This window comes from Chlorocebus sabaeus, chromosome 3, assembly GCF_047675955.1.
Source record: "Chlorocebus sabaeus isolate Y175 chromosome 3, mChlSab1.0.hap1, whole genome shotgun sequence".
Lineage (NCBI taxonomy): Eukaryota > Metazoa > Chordata > Mammalia > Primates > Cercopithecidae > Chlorocebus > Chlorocebus sabaeus.
Window position 1 is genome coordinate 38,236,951 of NC_132906.1, and position 25,685 is coordinate 38,262,635.

At 34.9% G+C, this 25,685-nt stretch overlaps 1 protein-coding gene across 2 annotated transcripts in view; it reads right to left on the bottom strand.

The window, feature by feature from the left end:
• The window catches only part of DIAPH3 (diaphanous related formin 3), a 506,525-nt gene that overhangs the window by 326,325 nt on the left and 154,515 nt on the right, over positions 1–25,685 (bottom strand). For both annotated transcript variants that reach the window (XM_073014378.1, XM_073014377.1), the window contains 5 exons: positions 24,228–24,333; positions 7,832–7,942; positions 7,430–7,548; positions 6,209–6,325; positions 1,816–1,934 (listed from right to left, as the gene is read on the bottom strand). In XM_073014378.1, coding sequence (XP_072870479.1) covers positions 1,816–1,934; positions 6,209–6,325; positions 7,430–7,548; positions 7,832–7,942; positions 24,228–24,333 — 572 coding nt within the window. The remainder of the gene's footprint in view (positions 1–1,815; positions 1,935–6,208; positions 6,326–7,429; positions 7,549–7,831; positions 7,943–24,227; positions 24,334–25,685) is intronic.

A 25,685-nucleotide genomic window follows, 5' to 3' on the forward strand; every position in this document is an offset into this window, starting at 1 on the left:
TTCCAACACCTTTTTCCCCCTATTGTCCAACTTTGGTTCTTCTCTCACCTATTCATAGAAATACAATGACATTCTCTTCTGTATTTAAATCTTTTGTATTTACTTATGAGTTTATTCTAAATATTTAAAAATCAGTAAATACAATTAATTTATTAAAACTATGTAAGCATGCATCACTTATACAGGCAAATGGTGTTCAAATATTTTATTTCCTTCTCAAGAGCTCAGTGAAAAAAACCTCTCAGCTGCCATTCCTAAATGACTCAGTGGAATAAATTTTTTCAGATACTATTCAAAATCATTCCACATTTTAGTGTGCTGCATATTTACAGCACCATTTCCTTAATTTCTGCGTCCTCTTCCCACTCCCCCCACCACAGGAACTTCTCATTGTTTATCTCTTATAGAGAGAAACAAGCATTTTCATTATTATCTAGTTCTTCACTAATTATATTTCATTCTTCTCCCTGGACTCAGATAATATATGAAAAGAAACACAACTCTGCACAGATACATAGCTGAAAATGAGAGGTGTATTTTAATAGCTTTTTCAAATCATTGTGGATAATCTTCTTTGATGTTACATCAAAATCTGACAAATGGTGACTTCTTAAACACATATGATATGTGGAATCACGTATCATATCAATTAATTTTACCCGGTTACCCTAAAATCTCTTGATAAATGTTGCACTTTTAAACATATATGATATGTGGAATCCCATATCATATCAATTAACTTGTACTCTGCTACCCTAAAATCTCTTGATAAATGTTGCACTTGTAATAGATCTTTTGCCTATGAAGAATTTGTAACATCAGGCACTGGTCATATGGAAAAGAATGGTGTGCTGAGTCATGCAAATGTTCCAAATGTTAACATGTCTTTCTACAATATCACAATGAATAATCAGGTTAATAACACCAGTGACATCAGGAAATAATTTTAGTATTGAGAACCTGTCAGCCTAAAAGCAGCAAATACAAATTTTCCAAAATTCAAATTTCCACTTAAAAACTCAAATTTTCTCATTGGCAGCATATTTATCGGCCATTTTCTTTGAAGTTATAGGCTCATTTTATTTCATTTTTAAGAAAGCAAGTGCCTGACGAAAACTTAAATAAAAACTCAAATGTTACAACACTAAGTAATAATGCTCTGATTATCTTAAAAAACAAAACAACAACAACAAAAAAAACAACTCTCAAGTTACAGAAGCTGTCGTCTGTATGAGTCATTCCAAGTTTAAAAAAAAAAAGGCTTTGGCGGCGGGGCAGGCAATTCTGCTTGCAACTCAATTACACAAATATTTTCTTATTGAACTCTTTTAATAGATCTTTTGCCTATGGAGAATTTGTAACATCAGGCACTGGTCATATGCAGCAGAAGTACTGTATGTATAAATCCCATTTGTTAACACAGAATATTAAAACAATGTGAATGCAAGGGTCCATCTTTAATAAAGTTAACATTTTTAGGACCTTATCAAAGGCATTCTTAGGTAAAAAATGGCAGTTTTTTTTGTTGTTTTATTGACAGTAAAGATGACAATGACTACTCCCACAGTTTAGTGCCACTGCCTTGATTCATAACAAAGTGTCAGGAGTTTTACTCACCATTGTTCTGCACCACCAGTGCAAAATACCAACCCAATAAAAAAGGCAAATAATGTTTTTGTGCTATTATGAAAACAGTTTTGACAATTAGGGCCCTCAGGAGTCCAGATACACAACCCGAGAACCAATACCCTAGAGCTCATTCACAGAATAAGAGACAATAAGATATTTCCATTTAAATAATAGAGAAATACTCACCTACAAACTGGGTTAAATCTAAATCTAGTCTTTTTCGATATGTGAAGTCTGGATCCATTCCATCTCTATGCAATACAATCTGGGATACACACTCATCAATTAATTTGAAGTACTGTTGCCTAAAACCAAAGAAAAGAGTAAATGTACAATCAATCATTAGTGTAACTTTACATCAAAACAAAACTTTTTTGCTAAGATTGATTTTAAGTTCAACAATTTATTAGTAATATAGTTTCAACAGTTGACATAACAGATTTTACATGGAAGTGAGCGTAAATACAATTGTCATCACTTTGCTTTTAATGAATTCAAAACATCATATTTTTATAGTCTTTTAGGAAATATAGTGTCCCTTCATTTTCTTAATAAAAGTCAAAACCTTGAATTAAGTAAATTAGCTGAAAGTGAAGTGATAAGTGCTTAAAATTAGTGCTCAGAGGTCATCAACTTTCCACTGTACCACACTGAAATAGCTACCATTAACTCACTTCATAATATAATCAAAATAAACAAAAATCTTTGCTAAAAAGTTTTATGGCAGTATATGGTATACTGTTTTCCAAGTGTTTGTGAAATCAAATTTAAAACTCATACTGTAAGCTATATACAATATCAAATTCACATTTCTTACTCAAAGGGAAATGAAAAATTCAGTATAATAATATTTGTCTAAAAATTGAAGTTTAACTAAAATCTCCAAGTAGATTTTATGTTGTCATTACAGTTAAGTCTAGTCCATCTACTTTGGCAATAAGCAAAACATCCCTTAAGATTTAATAAACGTGAAACAGATAAAAGATTTTATAAGTAAAACCAAACTAAAGTGATAAACAGGTTGGGTACTATTCTAATGAAGCACAGTCCTCCATACCAAATCATCCCCTAGAACTTCTTTCCTTAATGACTTTTAGCATACTTCTCCTCTGTAAATCCTCCTCATCACCTAAGTGTTGGTCCCTCAAGCCAGTTAGGCTTTCCTTTCCATAAACTATGACCCACTGCTCTTGACCTACTTACCTTACACCTAATAAACCATGTATTATGGTGAAGAAAATCTACTACAGCTTAACACTAGCAAAGATGACTAATGATCATTAACTGTCATAGAGTAAAAATGTTTAAGAAACGGTTCCTGGGCACAAATCAAAAGTGTTATCTATGCCTCTATTTGTTCAAGTTCTTTCAAGACATTATCTCCCATTCCCAAATATTTCTGCCGTAATTACCACATTTATATGTGGTATATACATTTAAACACATTTATATCTATCACATTTAAAAATCTCGATAATGTATTTCTTTTTTACACTTAATATTATTCTAATGTTTTTAAAATGAAAATGTTTTAAATTAACAACACAAGCTATTTCATGTCATTTTTTTAAGAAATCATAATTTTAGTAAGTTTTTCCTCAACTCCATAATGTCCAATTATGAGTTCATCTATAATGTAGCTGAAATTTCATGCAAAAACTCTTTGGGGAGGCAATACTAGCAAAGAATAATATACAACATTTCTGGATTCCAAAAATGTAAATCTAGAAAATAATCTCCATGAGCAATATTGGTGAGGTAGTAAACATGTCTGAGGAATATGCAAATAACTTAATTAAGGGATGAACATTAAGTTGTCATTACTGATAAAATGTTATTTTTGTTGGAGTTTTTGAAATCTTCATTTTTCTCTGTAGTATTGTTAACAAATGTCAGAAATTATCTCCCATGCTCATTTAACTACCATAGTATTTTAGTCATGGTAAGCCTTAATTATTCGATGCAAAACTGAATTTGATCTTCTCCACCCAATTATCTTGCTTTATTTCAGCCCCCTCCCTTTTTCCTGGGGAAAAGGGGCTGCCTTTGACATATATTCTCCAATCGAATTCCATTTCTGTCAAACTTTCTTTTGTTCCAAAAGTAGAAATGAAAAAAGATTCTAATTTTTCCATCCATCAATTGTTTCAAATGAGAACATTTAACATTCTGCAATGGAACAACCTATTGTTTGTAAAAAGAAAAAGAAAAATTATGTATGTTCATATCAAAAGTAGTTTAAAGAGCTCATTAAACAAAAAATGTTACAGGCTATCTAAGATTGCTGAAACAGTAAAATAGAGGTCCTTCTGAGGTAGATGAAACCAAAAAATGAAGGTAAAAAGCAAACAAACAAACAAAAAAAACACTCATAGATGTGTACACCAACAAGAGTAAGTTTTACTGTATTTAAATAAATAAAACTTTAAAAAAATAAATGTACGACAAAAATATATGTGAATTATCACAATTCTGACACAATCTTGGGATAAAAACATAACATATTTTTAAGAAATATTAACAATCACGATAATAAATAGGAGAGTTTGGAAACATGAGGACAAAATTGATGGAGTTGTCTAGAGTATAGCAGTCACAGGAAGAACACTGCCTTTGTGGCAACCATATCTGGAACCAAGATACCTGGAGTTTAAAGAGCCAAAGGAGGAATTAACATAGATGAGCATCAAATGTAGAAGTTCATACTCAAAAGATGGCCAAACATCTAAATTTCTATGCCTTAATGTCATTTTGGTAATGCCACAAGTTAATCTTTCTCCAAGACTCTTGAGTTAACTCAAATGATAGGATCACCTGAATACAACCTAAAACAATTGTGTTTTTCAATCTGTTTTGAAGCTAGATACAACCACATGCCCTCTCAGGGCACAGGTGAAGGGATCAAAGTCATAAGCATGATAAACCCCTGCAGGACTACAGGCACGTTCAAACCATTGAAAAAAAAAAAAACAGTCTTAAATTCCTGGGTACTCAAACAGTGTCAAATATCCGAAAGACGACAGGACCGACCATACACAGATCAAAAAATGTATGGAGTTTACTTTAGAGTAAGTAGAAGTTTCAGTTTCATTTTTAAGTAAATTTGGAGTAGTTAGTATCATAAACAGCGTGATACAAATGATATTTTAAAATCTAAATTAGCAATTCTTAATCTAGCATTTATCAAGTATGTAAATATTTAAACTGGTTTATTTATTTTTGTGTTTGTTTTTGTTTTGTTTTTGAGTCGGAATCTCGCTCAGTCGCCCAGGCTGGAGTGCAGTGGCCCGATCTCGGCTCACTGTAAGCTCCGCCTCCTGGGTTCACACCATTCTCCTGCCTCAGCCTCCCAAGTAGCTGGGACTACAGGCACCTGCCGCCACGCCCGGCTAATTTTTTGCATTTTCAGTAGAGACGGGGTTTCACCATATTAGCCAGGATGGTCTTGATCTCCTGACCTCGTGATTCACCCGTCTCGGCCTCTCAAAGTGCTGGGATTACAGGCGTGATAAACTGGTTTATTTTTAATAAAATATCAGAAAGAAGCAAATTTTAAAAAATCAGTTACTAAACTCATATTTTAGAATATCCATGGGATTTCTGGCTACAAAGAGTAATTTTGATGTATGTCCTATCCACATCCGGAAAACCTAAAGTTTTAACATTTTGGGTCTCCTCCTTGCTTGTTAGGTACATCAAAAAATCATTGAGTCATACCCTCTGACATTACCCAGAGGACATAGCCTGAATGAAGTTTGTCTAAAAAATTATTCTACTTGAAATTAAGTAGAAAAGAAAAAACCACCCAAAGTATAAGAGAATGAAATTTCAGCAAACCTAAATTGGTGGCAACAAAATGATTTTATATTCAAAGAGCTCAGCTTCCACCATAAAAGAGTAATAGAAATGGAAAGTAGATATAGAGAACATTTACTAAGCATACACCATATGCCAAGGGTTTGGCTAGAACTTTTACCCACTTTTCCATATTTCACCTACCTAACAACCCAATGAGTTAGGCGCTAACATCCATATTTAGTCACATTATAATGCAGATGAGGTAAAAAAAAAAAAAAAAAAGATAAATAATTTGTTAAATTCAGATGGCTAGGACATAATCAATCTTTAAAAGCCATTTGTCTGGCTTTTTGATATATTGGCAACATTAAACACAACTGTATTATTAAGGCTTGCCAGCTATTTAAACATGAATAAAGGCAATGTTTAGTGTCCTTCGTGTAACTTATAAGAAGAAACTTATCAACATCATTTCTACTGCCTAAGGAATAACCAGAAAATATTATCTATCACATGATAAACTAGTAATTTGTTGCTTGTTTGTATTTTTATTCAGATGAAAGGTTGTAACCAGGAATCCACAGGAGCTTAAAAAGTAATAGTAATATCATTTTACCATCATCTACCTAAATATGTGCCCAGAGGAAACAACACATTCTAGGAATCAGTGTTATGACAAAAATAAAAATCATTTGCTTGTCAAAGGCAAATATGATGTGAATTTCACAATTAATAGATTTTTATTAGTGAAAGAAAACATTAGAATATAACTTCTTCTTACCTTATAAAATAATCATTTCGAATCAGCAAAAGATGCTGAAGAATAGAAATAAAATATCCCTCTGCTCTAGTTTCTTTAACTGTGCTCCACACCATGTTGTAAACATCATATGCTTCAGTGAGTTGATTAAGGAATATATGGATTTATTTATACTCTACACCAAACAACTACAATAATATGACAGAATTTGTTCTGTAAGGTTTTAAAACTCTAATACAGGCATCTTATATATTCAACATAAAATACAGATATTTAGCATTGAGGGTAGTGGAAAAACTCTGGAAATGGTAACTTAACCTGACACTTCCTGACTTCCCTTCTACAATCAGCTCAAACTATCTGTCTCGCCTAAGCACAGAGGCTGTTGAGAACAAAGATAGTAGAGAAGCTATCTATGAATACTGTGTTGAATTCTAAAGGTTGCCTGACCAACAGAGCTGGTGGTCAGGCATAATCTATCATGAAGAAGCCCCAGGTGAGGATAGGAACCTGGTGGGTCTCATGAGGAGCACAGACATCTGCAGACCCACAGATTAACATGCAACTCATGAGTATGCACCCAAGGTGCAGGGAAAGAGCAGCCAGTGACTAAGACTGCCCTTTTCCTAAAGCTGAAAAGCGGCCGGGCGCGGTGGCTCAAGCCTGTAATCCCAGCACTTTGGGAGGCCGAGACGGGCGGATCACAAGGTCAGGAGATCGAGACCAACCTGGCTAACACGGTGAAACCCTGTCTCTACTAAAAAATACAAAAAATTAGCCGGGCGTGGTGGCGGGCGCTTGTAGTCCCAGTCACTTAGGAGGCTGAGGCAGGAGAATGGCGTAAACCCGGGAGGCGGAGTTTGCAGTGAGCTGAGATCCGGCCATTGCACTCCAGCCCGGGCGACAGAGCAAGACTCCGTCTCAAAAAAAAAAAAAAAAAAAAAAAAAAAAACTGAAAAGCCCGGAGTAGAAGAAGTGTCAAATATAAAAAGAAAACAGAACAGAGTGCACACGTACATATAAGTTAATCTACAGCATCCATTTGTTAGTTGCAGCATGCACTTACATATAGGTGTATTCATAAAAACACACAAACTAATAAAATAATAACATTCTTCTGACGCATGAAGGTTTGATTTCATGTTGTTTACACAGAAATGAGCTAAATATTTGTGGTTGAGTATTTCGGATTTAGCAATAATTTTATATATGATTTGACTAGACTTTAGAACAAAAGGATATTCAAGTTCAGCTCTAATATCTTCGAGGCGATGGGATAACTCAATCAAATCTTCCTCTTTATGCTCATCAAAGACTTTAAGTTGGATATTCAGGCCATCATTCTTAATGCATTTTAAATTCTAGAGATAGAAATAAAAATTATGATGAATGATTGTTTTTAATTATGCAAAAGAATAAAAAACATATAAACAATAAACCAACCATTCAACTTGATTTATAGCATTCAAACATTTAAAGTGTTAAATAACACTCAAATCTTATCATCTATATTTCAAAAATGGATTTTTAAACTCAAGCCTTTTCCTACAGACAAATTATTCTTCAAGGTAATTTATCTAAATTTCCCCCTACTGAAGTACTCTTTTAATTTAAATATTAATAAGGAGACTGCAGGGCACTTACTGGCAATATCTCTTTCAATCCACAACGCATAAATTCATTTCTGATGTGAAGCCTAAAGTCCAAATCATCAGGAGATGTAACCAGGGCATTGATGAGTTGCATACAAGCTACCTACAAGAGATCAAACAGTGAGACAGACTGGGTTTCCAACATTAAAGAAAGAGTAACAAAACTAAACTTCAATGTTTTGTTCCAGCATTATTAAATATCTTTTCTATTAAAACAATTTGTAAGCAAAATATTTTAGTCAGTTATAAACTACAGAAGAAATAAAGTTTCAGTGGAGTTATTTATTTCTTATTTATTTGAGGGTTACTGAGGTGAAAGGAAGATGGAAAAACATTAGCCATCACTACTGCTCCATTAAAAAAAAAAAAAAAAAACAAAAACACTTGTAACCAACAGCTAAGTTTCTGTCCAATAATATTACTCTACACACATACAAGAGAAATTTAACATATCTTAGTTGAAAATGATAAACACCTATTGCATAGATAACACTTACCTAAAATAGGATAATAAAATAATTTTCCATTCATCAAGAGAGACTCAAGGTCCCAAAGACTTCAAGGTCAACAAAGGTCTTAACTCTGGTTAACAACGTTATAAATAAACACTGTATAATTAATTTCTAGAAGTTAATTTATCAGGCAATGGTTCTCACACTTTGGCAAAAATTCAAAATTACCCTATGTTTTAACTAGAAATAAATAACAGAGCTCAGTAAATCCTTTAATATAGAACTTAAATGATAAAAATTTTTAAATCACAAAATTTTTCAGCTCATGTTTAACACTTCAACTTTCAACTTCTCCACTTTTTTTATCTCTGGCTAAAATATCTTTCATCCTCCAAAATCCATAAAATGCAAACAAAAGACAGTCTCTCTAGAGAAGCATTCTTTGTTGTTGTTGATAATACTATTTTTCTAAAGTCTACATTCTATCCAAGTCTAGCAAGAACTACTGGACTACTGATCAATATGTTTAACCTCATGCTGTTCCCTAAATTGTCTTTTCTCCATCCCTTAAGGCAAGGTTTATATGAATTTAAAATGCTGTTTTGGAGTAAGACACCAACAGGAGTCTCAATTCCCGCTGTTTGAAATATATAGTAATTGTTATATTTGATATCTAAGCATTAAAATCTGACCAGCATGCCTCTACTGTCAAAACTTAAGGTTGTTTAAAGTGGGAATGGGAAATATGTCAGAAGAGAGAGGAAGAAGAAAAACATACTTTAAAAAAAAAAAAAAAAAAAAAACCTTAACAGAATCTACCTTTCCGGTACATGTTCGTTCAGCTGTAACCAGTTCATGTCAAAAAGTCAAGTTTAAAATTTTTTCCTTCCACCCCCTTGCCAGTCATTACCCAGGACCCAAAATGTTTTTTTCAGCAATGCCATATAATTTTCAAAGATCTCAAAGAGCAAATAAATAATTTTTCTCTACAATCAGAGAAACTAAATCAAACTCAGTCACCTGGCTTATAGAAAAACACAAATTACAGACAACTCAAAGAAAGTAGCAAAAACAAGGAACACAAAAACTAGCAGTAAATATCACCGAAATGGAAAATAAATATATGTAGACAATAGTAGCATGAAATTGAGAAATAAGGGAAAGGATAATCCAAATTATTTCCAGGAAATATTCAAAAAGGTAATTCTCCATAGAAGAAGAAATAGGAAATTAAATTGAAATAATGAATTCAAGTTAAATTTATAAAATTGCTTCCCAATTCTAATCATAATTTTCCATTAGCATGGCTTACAATCTATTTAATTTAAATCATGCAAACATGTCTGTGAATATATATAGGTATGCACTAAAATGTATTGTTCTTTATGGATAAATAATTCTATAATCAAGGTAAAGACCAAGGAGTTCCTTCCAGGTTTTATACATAATGAGATACATACCTGTGGTATCACAAAATTTCACAATAATTTAGTATACCAGCAGAAGGGAGTGTCAATCAGCATTTATGCCATATCAATCAACTCCTAGAAACACCGAGAAAGGTTAAAAAACTACAAAGGCTAACAGGACGTTTTGCCTGTCCAATGAAGAAATATCAGTAAAATGATTAAAATATACTATACACTATAAGAAATATGTTTGGTAAATAATGGGAATATGGAGATGCTAAATGAGAACTAGGACAGTTGAATAAAATACCGACTCAAGGATTAATAAAATGGCATGATGCAGAAGTGAAGAAGGAAGTTCTAAGCACAGGAATTAACATGTTCAAAGACATGGAACCTTTAAATTACAAGTAATTCAAATTTTGTGAGTACTTTGTCAAGGTAGAAAGGGAAGTAATGGGAAGAAGTCAAGAAATGAGGCTGAACAAGGAGACAGGAGATGGATAAGGCATAGCCTTGTGTGTCAAGTCACAAAATTCAGATTCAACCAGAAATAGTGAAAATCATAAGGAATTTTACGCAAAGGGGGACAATAACAGAGGCAATAGATTCAAGTTCAGAAGCTACTGTAGAAGTAAATTTTTGAGCAAGGAGGAAGGTTTGAACAACATTTGAAATATAAACTGATAGAATGAGGTATAAGAAAAGCATTTACAAGAGGCTTCCCACTTTTGTTGTTTAATTAGATAGAAAGTGGTACCATTAGCAGACATACAAAATGTAAGAAGAGCAACAGGTTTTAGAGAATAGGATAAATCCTACTTCCAAAATTCTGATCAAGATGTATATTAGAATCATTCATTCACTAAAAAAATAATTACTGAGTACCTACAACTTCTGTCAACTGGAGATATTAATACTCAAAAAATGAGAAACAAAAGTGAGATATTTGTCATAAGGAAGTAATCTCTGTGCTCTACTTAATGTTCCAAAAATGTAGCATATGATCTCTCTTAATTTGCATGTTATAGAAATCATTGTGATATATTACAAAACCAACCTCCCTCTGAGCTAATAAGGGTAAGAAAATAAGGAGCTTCTATCTTCTTGAGAGCACCTAGTTAACTAAAGTTTCCATCTTTGGGCAATATCAGGCAGTTTACCCTGATATTGGCTCACATACTTCATTCCTTCAAAGCCTATTTATTGATGCCTACTATACACCAGGCACCGTTCGTGGTACTAGATATACAGATGTGAAAAAAGATGGAAATTTCTTTGAGAGAAAGAGGAATCAAGACTGACTCCAAGGTTTTGGGCCTGAGCAACTTCAAGGATGAAATTGTAATTTATTGAAACAGAAATGACCATGGAAGAAACAGGCTTGGGAAGAGAGAAGGATTCAGTTTTGGAGATGATAAGTTGGAAATGTCTATTAGTGATCTAAATTTTAAAAGCTGACAAGGAAATTGAAGATAGAAGACTCCAGTTCAAAATAAAGCAATTACTATAGCAATAATATGTAAAAACCAAGATCTCAGATGGAATCACCCAGGGGACAGTACAGAGGAAAAAGGAGGAGTAAGAACTGTTTAGGGCATTTTTCAACTGTAGGTTTCAACATGGAGATTAGAGAAATAAGTTAAAGAAAAAAAAAAGTTAAAAACCATAAGTGAGGTAGAAGGAAAACAAGGAGACTGTGGTGTCCTGTAAGTATGGAAAGTGGTCTCAACAGTGAGAGAGTGATCAACTGTGTCAAATGTGGTCAAATAAAACAAGGACTAACCAAATACCACCGCATTTGGCAAAATGAAAACACTGGTGACTTGACAAGAATAGCTTCTACAAAGGGATAAAGTTACTGTTCCAAGTGGAAACCACTTGCCTCCCCACAGATGCCATATGCAGCCAGTAAACAAAGCAATTGGCTCTAAAATATTCTCCTCTTTGCCCTAAATGCAACTTTATATGTTAGAAGTAACTGCTCTTTTATCTTTGTTTTTAAAAAGTCTGTTTAAAGACACTTATCTCTAGGTTTTACGGATTACAAACTCAATTCTAATGGTTTGGAAAGCCAATACTGTAAGCTCACTTTATTACTCTTGTGTCAATTATCAAAAAGGATCTTATGTGAGAAAAGGTATTTTAAATGTAACTTCTAGCTGGAGGGGTGTGTGTCCATCTATGATTCAGGATAGTTGAAGATTTCCTTAGGGAAGCAGTAAACTAAAAGTATAGTACAAGGACTGACACCAGCAAACTCCAGACAGCCTAAGACAGGAAAGTGAGCGGCCAAAAAGGTAATGACAAAGAGTGGGACAAAAGTAGCAATATAAACTGGGAAGGTAAAGACATAACAGGGGCCAATAAAGTAGATAAACTGTAAATAGAAATCTCAAAGATATTCAATATGTGGGACAGAGCCAGTCAAAGGCAATCTTAAGAACAGGGCAAATGATCAAAGGAAAATCATTAGAAGCCGAAAGAGGTTAACAACAAAATAGAGGAACATGCCGCTATCTACATCACTGAATCAGCAAAGTGGCTTTCTGCCCTTGAAAATAAAGTGAGAAGTTTTCTTCATGTGTGAATACATAGTACCTAAATTTCCTCTGGTACATAATTTACTGCAATTACTATGTTCAACACAAATATGAGAAAAGACAAATGTGTTTGTTTATACAAATTTATTGTACATGAGAAATCTTGTTACATGCATATAAGGTGCAGTGATCAAGTCAAGGTATTTACGGTGTCTATTTTCTGAGTACAGTACATTTATTTGGTCAGATACAGTCACTCTATTCTGCTATCAAACATTAAACTTACCCCTTCTACCATATGTTTGCACCCTTTACACACTTCTCTTCATCCTTCCTTCTCTGCCCCAACTTCACTCTTCCCAGCCTGTTATCTATCTTTCCACTTTCTACATCCATGTGATCACAATTTTTAGCTCCCACATATAAGTGAGAACATGTGATATTTGTCTGTCTGTGCTTGGTTGATTTCACTTAAGATAATAGCCTCCAGTTCCATCTATGTTGCTGCAAATGACAGGATTTCATTCCTTTTTATGGTTGAATAGTATTCCACAGTGTATATGTACCACATTTTCTTTATCCATTCATCCACTGATAAACACTTAGGTTTATTCCATATCTTTGCTACTGTGAATACTGCTGTAATAAACATGCGAGTACTAGCATCCCTTTGAAATATTTACTTCTTTTCTTTTGGGTGGATACTCAGAAATGAGACTGTTTTTTCTAACCTTTGGTTCCCTGACCTTTTTTGGACAACAAACTTAAGCACAAAATTCAAGGTTCACTAACAGGCACTATCCCTGAGCCCCATCCACAAGGACCATCCAGTTTTTCCAAAGGCCACCAGAGCAGATGCTTTCAACCTGATTGTGCTGACAAGATTTAGAAAGTTGTCTAACAGCAAAAGTAAGTAGTTCTTAGAAAGTTTACCCGAGTCAACATGTTCATCCTGGATATAAGTAGATGTTTTTACAATTAAATGACGGCTCTACACTGCAACAACATATCAGCTTCAGGAGCTAAATCCAGATTGAAAACAAGAACCAGTAAAATACTTAAATAAAAATTCCATCAGAGTCCACAAAAACTTATTATCTGGGCCTGGAAGATACAGTTTAGACTGCTATTCATCTTTCCTACCCCATAGCAGAAATTATTTCTCTCTTTGTACAATTAAATTTCACATTTATCAAGTTAAAATGAGTAAATGATGCTTATGGAGAAATATTTTGCCTCCAGTGTAAATAGAGAAATTCCAAACATTTTAAAATTTTGCACACATGCATTGAAGTATCTGCATGTACCCCATATAGACTCAGAGAAATAAACTGCAGGACTCAAGAAGCTATCATTTATGCCAGGAATACAAAAGAACAAACTTGAATTCTTAAAATATTTATTCAGAAACTCCCCCAAGACATCATTAATTTCTTCTATGTCCTCCCATGCCTTTTTCTAAAACTGCATTTATTGCAGTTTTCAAATGAAATGTTAGATGGCTTTAAATTCTTGAGTATAAGCTTCTTAAGGGCAGAGGTGTATTTCTTTCAACTTTGTAGTTCCAATACCTAGTAGAGCCCAGTACGTAGCAGTCACTGAATAAGTAATTGATCAGTGAAATATGAAACGTTTTAGTTACCTTCAAGACATTAATTATCTTTCTAGTTGTCCAATGTAGAATAAATGAAGAAATGTATTATATAGACTTATAATGTAGATTCAGAAAACTGCCAGTAAACTCAAGATAATGGTAACCATTAGTTTATATGTGGGTATGCTCCATATGACAATATGAGTTCACATAAGAATATTATCTGTTTCTTTAATGTCTACTAACATAATGGCTTATTATTTACTGACCCATTTTAATATAGTTGATGTTTTGACTGGTACTTAAATATCAATCCTATTCATGCAAACCCCAATAAAAGTAGTAATCAGAAGAGAAAGGAATTAAATTAACTTTTGCATCCTTCTGGGATAGCTCAACAATGATCCTAAAAATTAGCCTTTTACTAATAGTCTGTATTCTTCATTTAGTCCTTCATTAAATGTGAGAAAAAATTATTTAAAATAGAAAATTAATTAATAGTGATTTGATGGGACAGAAGAGATACTTAAAACAAAAAACAGTAAATCAAGATATAACTATTCATTATAAGAAGACTTTTACTTGGTCTTGGGCATAATAAAACCTGGGTAAACTTTGAAGATAAAAGTCGTAGGGGGAACAAAATCAACCAAAGCAAATACACTTGGCTAAATCCAGAAAGGCATTTAACCTCTGATTTGTTTTAATGTGAGTATTCAATGTCATGTCTGATTATTGTCCAATGACAAGTTTCAAAATATAGTGATTATCACTCAATTAAGAAAGGTTTTTGGTACTATTTTTAAAACTTTAATGAAACTATATAATGATAAAAAGTTATCCTTTTTTCATTTATAAAAATATTGCTTTTTCTACTTTTTCAGACATGGAAAAATGAGATCCCATCAAACTTTCAAAGATCTATCTTCTAATTAAACTTAATGAAATCCACAGATTGAAGAGATTTTTTTTTTAAGTTAAGGAAAAATTTAACTATCTTTGCAGCAGCCATAACAAGGCAACTCTCAATCTTTGACTGCAGGAAACATAAATGGCCTACAGCCCCCGCTGCTACCTTCTGAAACCTATCACAGTATTTGAGTTGAAGTCACAGTTCCCTGCTCCCAGCCAAGGCTTGAGTGTAGCAAGTACACTAAAATAGACCTGTTCCTGGGACACATGGGACTTTGGCTCAAGGATTCCCCAACAGGCTTGCCAAGCTCTCCTAGAATTGCAGGGCAGCCTGAGACACTTTCACCCAATCTCCACTCCTTCCCTTTCTCCTTCACCTAGGGTCAGGTCTGCATTGAGTTTGACAGCTCTCCCAGCCTCCCCCAGCTCCTCCTCCAGCGTCCCTCACAGGCATTTCCTCTAGTCCCTTAAACATCAAACCTCTTGCTTCTCAGAGAACCAAGACTAATAGCCTCATTTCACAAAGCAAGTTTCAAAAAGGGCTGTCATTTTCAAATTGTTAGACTCATAAGTAATATACCTGAAGCTTAATCAAATTTCTTATTTTTTAGGTATTTAACAGAACACTTCTACTTTTTCTTATTTTTCTTTATATATGACCACCTGCTGTATTTTCATATGTTATCATGAGATATGTGTTAAGACCATGTGCAAAGTACATGCCAGACACTGAAATACATTTGGAACACAGTTTTTCTCTAGTAATATTTCCAGAGACACCAATAGCCTGGATTATATCCCTTGCTTTTGCTTCCTTGAAAAATATATCCTAGGATAAAGAAATATCTACCACAGGAATCCTAGAAAGACATACCAACCATCAACCACCCCTGGCCAGTACTGCATCAGTGCTATCGCTATAGCTTAAGAAGCCTGAAGATAGATATAAGGGTTGCACAACAATGTGAATGTGTTTAATGTCACTGAACTAACTATACTCTCAAAGATGGTTCAAACGGTAAATTTTATGTTATATATCTTACTACAATAGGAAAAAAAAAACTAAAGTGAACAATGGCTATGTATTTCAATGGTGGGTAAAGAAATGACAAGATCTGGGTTATCTTTACTAGATAATCATAAAAAGTAGAGATCCACAGAAGGACAATGTAAACCCAGCTATTGGTATTATATCTAAAGAGTATACTAAAATCATATTTAGAAACCTGAATGAAATTAAGTAAAAGGATATAAGTATATATTTTAAGTGAGCAAGCTCAGAACTAAAGATGCTACAGATTCACATCAAACTATCAAAGACAACAAAACAATTTTTTCTCCCAGAAACAAGCTTTCCATCTTTTCCTTTATTTGCTCTCTGACATAATTATTTCTCCTCTCTGGACTCAGAAACTGTGGAAATCATGTTTTCCCTTTATTCAGTAACTAATGTAGGGAAAATATTCTTGAGGTATCCCTAGAATCAAAATTAATGAGGGTTTCCTTCCATTTAATCTACATCCAAGATATAACAAATGTATAGGAACAACATTAGAAGCACCGGGCTTAAGGAAAAGTAGCCAAGGTGACACTAGGAGGTTTGTGGTCTTCTGTCTGTTGCAAGACAACTCTCCCTGGGTCTCTCATATTTCATTTCCACTGGTATTGTAAGTAAAGACATTGATGGTCTTTTATCTAGATGCTCTTTAAGGATGTGTGTATACCAAACAATCTTGGAAACCAGCATCTCTTTCCAGAGCAAAGAGGAGGCTCACTTCATGTCTAGTATAATAAAGATAATGTCTCCTTTTACAGCAAAGTGCAGGCAGGTTCAAAGTTCCTCTCCTACAGCACATCCTCTCATCCACCACCGAAAGTTCTGACCATGATTTGATTACCATTACCTACACTTTACTAAGAGGTCAATCAGAATAGATCGAGCTCCTGCATCTCCCATGCAAAACATCTTCCCTTCTCTCTGGATGTCTACCCCATTCCAAGTCCCATAACTGTAGCCCAGTCATTCTGTGGGGTGGGTGAATGGCACTGACAAAAAGGATAAGTTGGACTGACTGATTTCAGACAGTCCATCCAAAAATGTTTAGACTTATTTCCTGAACCAAGAACTGTAATATTTATCAGCCAGCTGGAAGCCAAGTTGAAAGCTCTGCCACTCTGTAGTCCCTCAACCAATAAAGGTCCTATTTTGGTCACCCAACAACTATAAACAACACTTCCTTCCAGGAGCACCATGTACACCTTTTAAGACTACTTATCTTGTGTGAAAGACAGGCATTAACTTGCCTCTCTCTTCAAAAACACCATGACTTGAACCCTACAGGTATGATCACAAGAAATGTTCAAGTGTTTAAAGAAATGTCACCAGTATATCATGCAACCCTTAGGCAAATATGGAGATCTCTCCAAACTGAAGCTATCCTTAGTTACTCTGGGGAGCTTCCTGGAGAAAAAAACTGGCTTACTATGTGCACTCTGCAGGCCGTTATCCCTACAGTGGGAAGTGGTAAAAAATCTATGCTTGATTTTAGCTAAAGTGATCAGTGACACCACATCAGCCCTGGGAGACAATCAGGTCAGCTTCAACTCATTGACCAGGATTGTTATGAATGAAAGAATTGTCCTAGACTTCTTTGCTGAACAAGGGGAAGTTTGCATAATCACTAACACATCATACTGTATCTGAATTAATACCTCAGGCCAAGTGGAAAGATGAATCAAAAAATTTAAAAAGGAAGTTCATGTTCTTTGTAGGGACGTGGATGAAGCTAGAAACCATCATTCTGAGCAAACTATCACGAGGGCAGAAAACCAAACACTGCGTGTTCTCACGCTCAAGGTGTTCTCAAGGTGGGAATTGAACAATGAGAACACTTGGACACAGGGTGAGGAACATCACACACCAGGGCCTGTCATGGAGTGGGGGCAGGGGCGAGGGATAGCATTAGGAGATACACCTGATGTAAATGACGGGTTAATGGGTGCAGCAAACCAACATGGCACATGTATACATATGTAACAAACCTGCACATTGTGCACATGTACCCTAGAACTTAAAATATAATTAAAAAATAATAAAAATAAAAAGGTAGATCTGTATGTATTGATTGAAAGATTTAAAGTACAATAAACACGATGTAAAACAAACAAACAAAAAAGCCACTTGATGTTCTAAGGTAGACTCTGATGATTTATTAGATTATGGGATTTGTTCAGCTGACTAGATCTGGGACCTGGAAAGCAGGACTGAGGCCAATACTCCAGACAGGCCTCTTTCTGCTACCCACAGTCCTACTGACCAGCATCCTTAATTAAGTATGCTATGAAACAAATTGAACAGATTTCATCATAGCCTGTATCACTCAGATCAATCACAGTCATTGCTGCCCATAATATAAAAGTAATATTCCCTATGCTCAAGGTTTCTTTCCTAAAATACAACCTACTGCAACTGGCAGTATTCACATTACACTATGAGTGTCATAATACGGGCTTTGGAACTGACACAAAGCCGAGTCAGCCTGCTGCCAATGCTGTGAGCAATAAAATCCTTTGTTTTTAACCTAGGAGTTCATGTCTTTTGACAGCACCAATAGAACTGTGGCAGACTAACATGTCAGTTTATAAGTGGCAGATCCTCTAAGACCCTTCATGTTCCTGACCCTCCCATCTGTAACTCCATGGGTACTGGATCAGGGAGAAACCACAGGAAAAGGAAGTTACAGCATTCTATCACTGTAGGCTTGAGGACATATACACTGAAGAAGAACCAAATATCTACCCCAAAAGCTCTAGGATTCCCATGTTTTGAATCCCTTCAAAAAATATATCACAATTCAATCAGTCCTATGACCAACAGCAAGATTTCAACAAACTCTTTGAAATCTAGAAAATACTCTTGATAACCCAGGAAAGCACGACTCTGACAAAAGAAGACAGAAGACACAGAAAGGAAAAGAAAAAGAGGATAGAAATAAAAATAACAGAAAATTAAAGGGTGGCAGAAACTAGAGATTGGTTAACCAATATTATCCCAGTCCTTTTCTACTAAGGAAAAACTGGCCAACATGAGGGACAACCACACACATGAATACTGGACTCTGTGATGAAGAGTTTGGTTCTCCTGGGGCAACTGTGGCAGAAGGCTGTCTGTCCCTGGTGTCACAAATGCTGACCACAGCAGAGAGTTGGGAGTGTCATTTTCATCAGAGCATTGCTGTGATATGGTACGGCATTTCTTCTGTATTGCTTCTAGCTATGTACTACTCACATGACTCCCTGGGCCTACCAGAAATCTTGTAAGGTAGGTACAAAATTTGTAAAGTAACTGATTGATATAGGTTATGATGAAATCTGTTCAATTTGTTTCATAGCGTATTTAATTATGTAATACCATTTTCTGCTTAAAATACCTAGAGTGATTATGTTGCTTGCAGCTATATATATACACACACACACACACACACACACACACACACATATATATATTCTGCTTGTTTGTTTTTGAGACAGAGTTTTGCTCTGTCACCCAGGCTATAGTGCAGTGGCACGATTTTGGCTCACTGCAAGCTCCGCCTCCCGGGTTCACGCCATTCTCCTGCCTCCTGAGTAGCTGGGACTACAGGTGCCCACGACCACGCACAGCTAATTTTTTTTTTTTTTTTGTATTTTTAGTAGAGACAGGGTTTCACCACGTTAGCCAGGATGGTCTCGATCTCCTGACCTCATGATTTGCCCACCTCGGACTCCCAAACTGCTGAGATTATAGGCGTGAGCCACCACACGCAGCCCCTGATAATAATATTCTGATAATAATAATGAGAATTATAATAATAATGAGAATAAAGTTATTCTAGGTACAAAGTTTATCATTTTCTTACTATATAATATGAAATGGGGGAAGTCTGCTCAATTCTATCATAATCACAAATTATCATTATTAGGATCAGACTAACAAAAAAAGTAACAATTCTTCTTATTCTCCTTTAAAAAAAGACTTTGTCATAAATATACCTTGCAGTAAAAGAACAATGAAGAATGTTTTTATTTTGCTATCTCATTTTCTCCAATTTAAGAGCAAATAATTGGTTCCTATTTTATTCACCAATAAAAAAGTTTTATTTTTAATTGGTGATTTGCTAATGTCATCTAGTTTAGCACATTTTAGTAATGCAATTTATTAAAATGGAATAAAATGGGTACATAGTTTTATGGGAAAATTGATAGCCAGACACCTCAAAAATATACTTTATTTGTGGAAAATTCAGAAAGACAGAGAGAAACAAGTATTTTTAGATATTACTACAATGTTTTTTGATAATTTTAAAGAATATAGAAAGAGCATAATCTGCAATATGCAGAAAACAGAATCTATGTTACTTTTTTTGTTCGTTTGTTTGGCCTAAGTTAGAACTCTAGAAAATGGTACCTTTTACTCTGAAGCCTGTTACCTGCTACCTATTTCACACATTAGGCTTAAAAACAATGAAAAACCTTTACTAAGGAGTAAAAACCTTCAACAAAATATTTGAATAGAAAAAAAAAGAATGTAGAACAATTCTTTCCATTTTCTATTCCCAATTAAGAGCATGAAAATTTAACCTGAGCATATCAGAAAAATGAGAAAGAAATAAATTTGAATGATGCGAAAATAACCTTTCACTTCTTAAAAATTATGCTCTGAGAACTACACCAAGAAATTTATTTTACTGTTTATAGGATATCAAATAATTAACACTACTACTAACTGTAACAGAAAATATAATTACAACTAAGTCAATTAGTTTCTTAAAAAGCAAATATAATCAGCTACATATATAGGCAAAAATTTTTTTAAAATTGAATCATCACCTACTATGTCCCACAAAAGTTAAAAATTAAAAAGAAACTATATTATACCCGTGACTTCCACAATTGTGGAAGGAAAACATTGCTCTAAGCTCTCCTCCTCCCTGGCTGTATTCACTCAATACTAAATATGGCAAATAAGCAGCAGTTTAAAAAGAAATCAGCTCTACAAATGTTCACAGCAACATTTTTCATAACAGCCGAAGAGCAGAAACAACCCAAATGTCTGTCAACTGACAGCTGATAAAATGTGTGACACCCATATGAAGAATATGTGGCAATTTTTTAAAATGCAGTACTCCAGCATGAATGAACCTCAAAAATATTTTGCTATTAATAAATAAAAGAAGCCAATCACAAAGATCCACATAATGCATGATTACATTTACGTAAAATGTCTGGAATATGCAACTCTATAAAGACAGAAAGTAGATCAATAGTTGTCTCAGGCTACAGAGAATAAAGGATTGTGGAGTTATAGCTAAGGGATGAGGACTTTGTTTTGGTGTGGCAATGAAAATCTTCTAAAATTGATTATGGTAAAGATTCCACAAATCTGTTAATATACAAAAAAAACTGAATCACACTTTTTGTTTTTTGGTTTCCTTTGAGACAGACAGTCTCGCTCTGTTGCCTAGGCTAGAGTGCAGTGGTGCAATCTCAGCTCACTGCAAACTCCACCTCCCAGGTTCACACCATTCTCCTGCCTCAGCCTCCCGAGTAGGTGGGACTACAGGCGCCTGCCACCACACATGGCTAATTTTTTTGTATTTTTAGTAGAGATGGGGTTTCACCGTGTTAGCCAGGATGGTCTCAATCTCCTGACCTCATGATCTGCCCACCTTGGGCTCCCAAAATGCTGGGATTACAGGCATGAGCCACCACACCTGACCTGAATCACACATTTTAAATGGGTAAATGTTATGATATGTTAATTTAGTCTGACTAGAGTTGTTAATAAAAGAAATTAAACCTGTATTAAAACTTTATATAAACAGAATTCTCAATATTTATTTAAGTCTTAATATTTTCTATAGAATAGTAACCCATAAAATTCCAAACTTTTAACCGATAGTTCTCTTTCTAGATATTTACTAGCTAAACATAAATTTATCATGACTATAGAAATGTTATTTTTCCACAGAAGAGCACCTTCAATAAAATTAGAACTACCCATAAAAGAAATTACTTAATTTATCCCCTAAATTTTTTAAATCAACATGGTTTGCCTTCAAGTTCATACTCATCAATTTAATTTGTAGCTAATTAAAATAAAGGTCAGACAGATTTACCTTTATGTCTGACAGCCAAAACAAACATTCCAAATAACCAAGAATTAGACTGCAATAGTCAAAACTTTCCAATAAATGAGGAGATCATGTCACTTACCAGGACAATAATGGCTTGTTAAAGCCATTATTCCCTCACAGTTTAAAACCTCATGTAATGTAATACTGTTGTAAACAAAAGGATGGGACCCCAGTTTTACCAACATTTTTATAAACCTTTTATTCTCAAATAATTACAAACTCATAGATAGTTGCAAAAAAATCAGATAAAGTAATTGTTCGACTTTCCTCTACAAACTTTTCTTTAGGGTTACTCTTCATTAATCTTCAGATGAATAAAAAGCCTGGGATCAGATGACAGAGAAACTTGTTAAAAGCACCAGATTACAACAGACCAATCAGACAAGGAAAGACACAAAAATAGAAAGGAAAAAGAAAAGCAATAGGAAGGAAAAGGAGAGAAGGGAAGGGGGAGCTCAGAGACAAGATGGGAGAGAAGAGACGGAAGAAAGCAAAGAGAAAAGAGAGGAGGAGGAGAAGGGAAATGAGGCTAGTAGTATATGAATTAAAAGACTCTGGTCCCTCAAGCAACTAAATGGGCAAGGTCTATGTCAGTGATGGGGAACATATCCCAGACCTCCACGCCAATGTCATCTAACAAGCCCAGAATGCATGAAAAGGGGTTCTCTTCCAAAGGTTCCTACCGGACCCATGCCATAGAGACCCTCTACTCAGGTCTTCAATTCTGCCTATTCCAAGAGAAACAAATCACAACATAGGGTTCCTCACTAGCTATTCACTAACACTGTCATCTGAAATGTCCATACTAAATTATTAGTTTCACAGCTCCTATCATATTCTCATTTTGTTTTTTCTTGAGTCGGAGTCTCGCTCAGTCACCCAGGCTGGAATGCAGTGGCATGATCTTGGCTCACTGCAACCACCGTCTTCGGGGTTCAAGCAATTTTCCTGTCTCAGCCTCCTGAGTAGCTGGGACAGGTACCCGCCATCATGCCCAGCTAATTTTTGTATTTTAGTAGGCTGGTCTTGAACTCCTGACCTCAGGTGATCCGCCTGCCTCAGCCTCCCAAAGTGCTAGGATTACAGGCATGAGCCACCGCACCTGGCCTATTATTTTTCAAACACCGTTTGTTTACTTTTAATTTTTAACTTTGTTTTTTTTTATTTCAGATTTGGCTTTTCTATTCCTATCATATCAAGAAAATATAAAATGGCCAAGCTGCCCAGAACTTTAAAAGAAAATGCATAATTTTTACTTTTATTAAGTGTGAAACAGATTTACTTCGTATCTATTAACACACTGGCTTCTAAACTTTGCTGCGCATTAGGATCATCTGAGGATCATTTTAAATTTCCCAATGTCCAGGTCACACCATGCCAATTAAGTTTTAAAAGTATGGAGGTGAGAATCAGGTATTAGTATTTTTTAAGACGATCACTCTTGAACAATTATACCAATAAAAGCCTCTTTTCCTTTTTTAAGAAAAGAAAGAGAAATTAAACGAATATTAGTTATTCAGCTTGAATATTAAAATGTTTAAGTCTAAATGTGTCTTTTTAGCAGTATTTTTGGAAACATCTATAACCTTGGGTTTCCTTATTATTCATGTAAGCTCAACTTTTCAGTTATTAACATTAAAACAATGAAAAGACCTAATTTACCTAATTGGCAAAACATCTCAAAAGTTAAAGTAATTTATGAGACTAACATAGAATAAACAGTTCATATAATTATATCTTATACAAGGTAATCTAATAATTCTACTACAGGAAAAGCAACCTAGGAAATGGTTACATTGTTGTGTGCCAAGATGTATCTGTAAGATAAATTATGACATAGTACAAATAGGAATTCTATATGTTAAAAATAATGCTAGGCCAGATGCAGTGGCTCATGCCTGTAATCTCAGCATTTTGGGAGCCCAAGGTGGGCAGATCATGAGGTCAGAGGAGATCGAGACCATCTTGGCTAACACAGTGAAACCCCGTCTCTACCAAAAATGCAAAAAAATTAGCCGGGCATGGTGGCAGGCGCCTGTAGTCCCAGCTACTTGGGAGGCTGAGGCAGGAGAATGGTATGAACCTGGGAGGCAGAGCTTGCAGTGAGCTGAGAACGCGCCACCACTACAGCCTGGGAGACAATGCAAGACTCCGCCTCAAAATAAATAAATAAATAATGCTATAAAAGAATATTAAAAGGCATGCAGAGCTTCATATCAACATTTTCATATAAACCAATCACAAAACAATTAAAAGAAATATATGTCATTTAAGAATAGATTTTATATACACACAAAACTTACTTGCAGTTGAACTGAATTGTGGCGGAGGCCTTCCACAATACAAAAAAATCTGTCAATTTTTTTCTCTTCACCAGCTGAAGTTAAAGCTTCTAAAACTTCTTCAAGGCTATTAGAAAATTTGAGTCAATTAAATTGCAAGTAGCAAACACAAATGCCATAATACAATTGCTTTATCCTACTAAAGTCAATATCCTAAGCAGCCAATATATTTTACAAGCAGTTTACCAAGTACATACCATGTATCAAGCACAGTTCTAAGCATATTACATTTTAATCAGTTATGCCTGACAATAACCTTGTGAAGATGTTTATCAAGCATTTATATAATGCTTACTAACATCAGGCACCATTTAAACCACTTTACAAATATCAACTCATTTTAAAGTATATAACAACTGTTTGGGGTGGGTACTATAATTAACCCATATTATAGGTTAGGAGACTAAGGCAGAAAAAGGTTAAGCATTCTGTCCAAGGTCTCACATCTGTGAAATGGTGGAGCAAGAATCTGAAATCAGACAGTTTATGTGGTGGGCACCATATAAATGCTCTCAACCACTGCACCCTTATGCCTCAAAAGTTTAAGTAAACGAAGTTGTATGATAGTCGAAAATATATAATAGTATGGTATTATAAATATTCAATTATAAAATATAATAATTATGCAAAAACTATACTTCCACTTCTTTTAAATAGTTAACAGCATCCAGCACACTGGAGAAGCTCACAGTTCGTGGACATGGGCATGCAGTCGTAAATGTTATTTACAGGATATTGACACCCATTCTGAAACAAGGAAAGGGAAGGATAACAGAATAGGGAAGGGAAAAGAAAAGCAAGGGCGAGTCCAAGAGGAAAGAGGAGGAAGAAAAGGGAAAAAGAGGAGGTTAAGAGAGAATTAAAAAATGATGGGGGAAAGGGGAAAGGAAGAAAGTGGGAAGGGAAGCTCAGAAAGTATATGTCCACATAAAGTCACTCTTAGATTTGTACACCAACATTTATACAGTCTTAAGTACTGAAGTTGTAAGCCTGGCTTTGCAAGCTTGGGACTGCTGCTAGGTGTGGCTACACCTCTTCTATAGATAAACACTGTAGGCACACTTTGCGGGCAGACTGCCAGGCCAAGGCCGAGTGGTGTCTTTGACTATCCAACCATCAAGCTGAACCTGCTCAATCCCTCCAACTCCAGCAGGACCTCCACAAGGCTGACTTTCAAATGAACACAGGAGGCTGCCCTTTTAGGGTTCTGCCAACCCCTACATGTGTGGGATATTTCTGTTAGTTCTTTTGGCTGTTTAGTTTTTATATTTTTATCTTTTTTAAAAGGCATTTTAAATAATTTTTAAATGCTTCCTTATAATTAGAACCCTAATTTTTAAAAATCTTTATCTTTATAATTATCTTTAATATGTATGTAACAGTATTTAATTACACTCCTAACACATGTGGTTAAGTTCT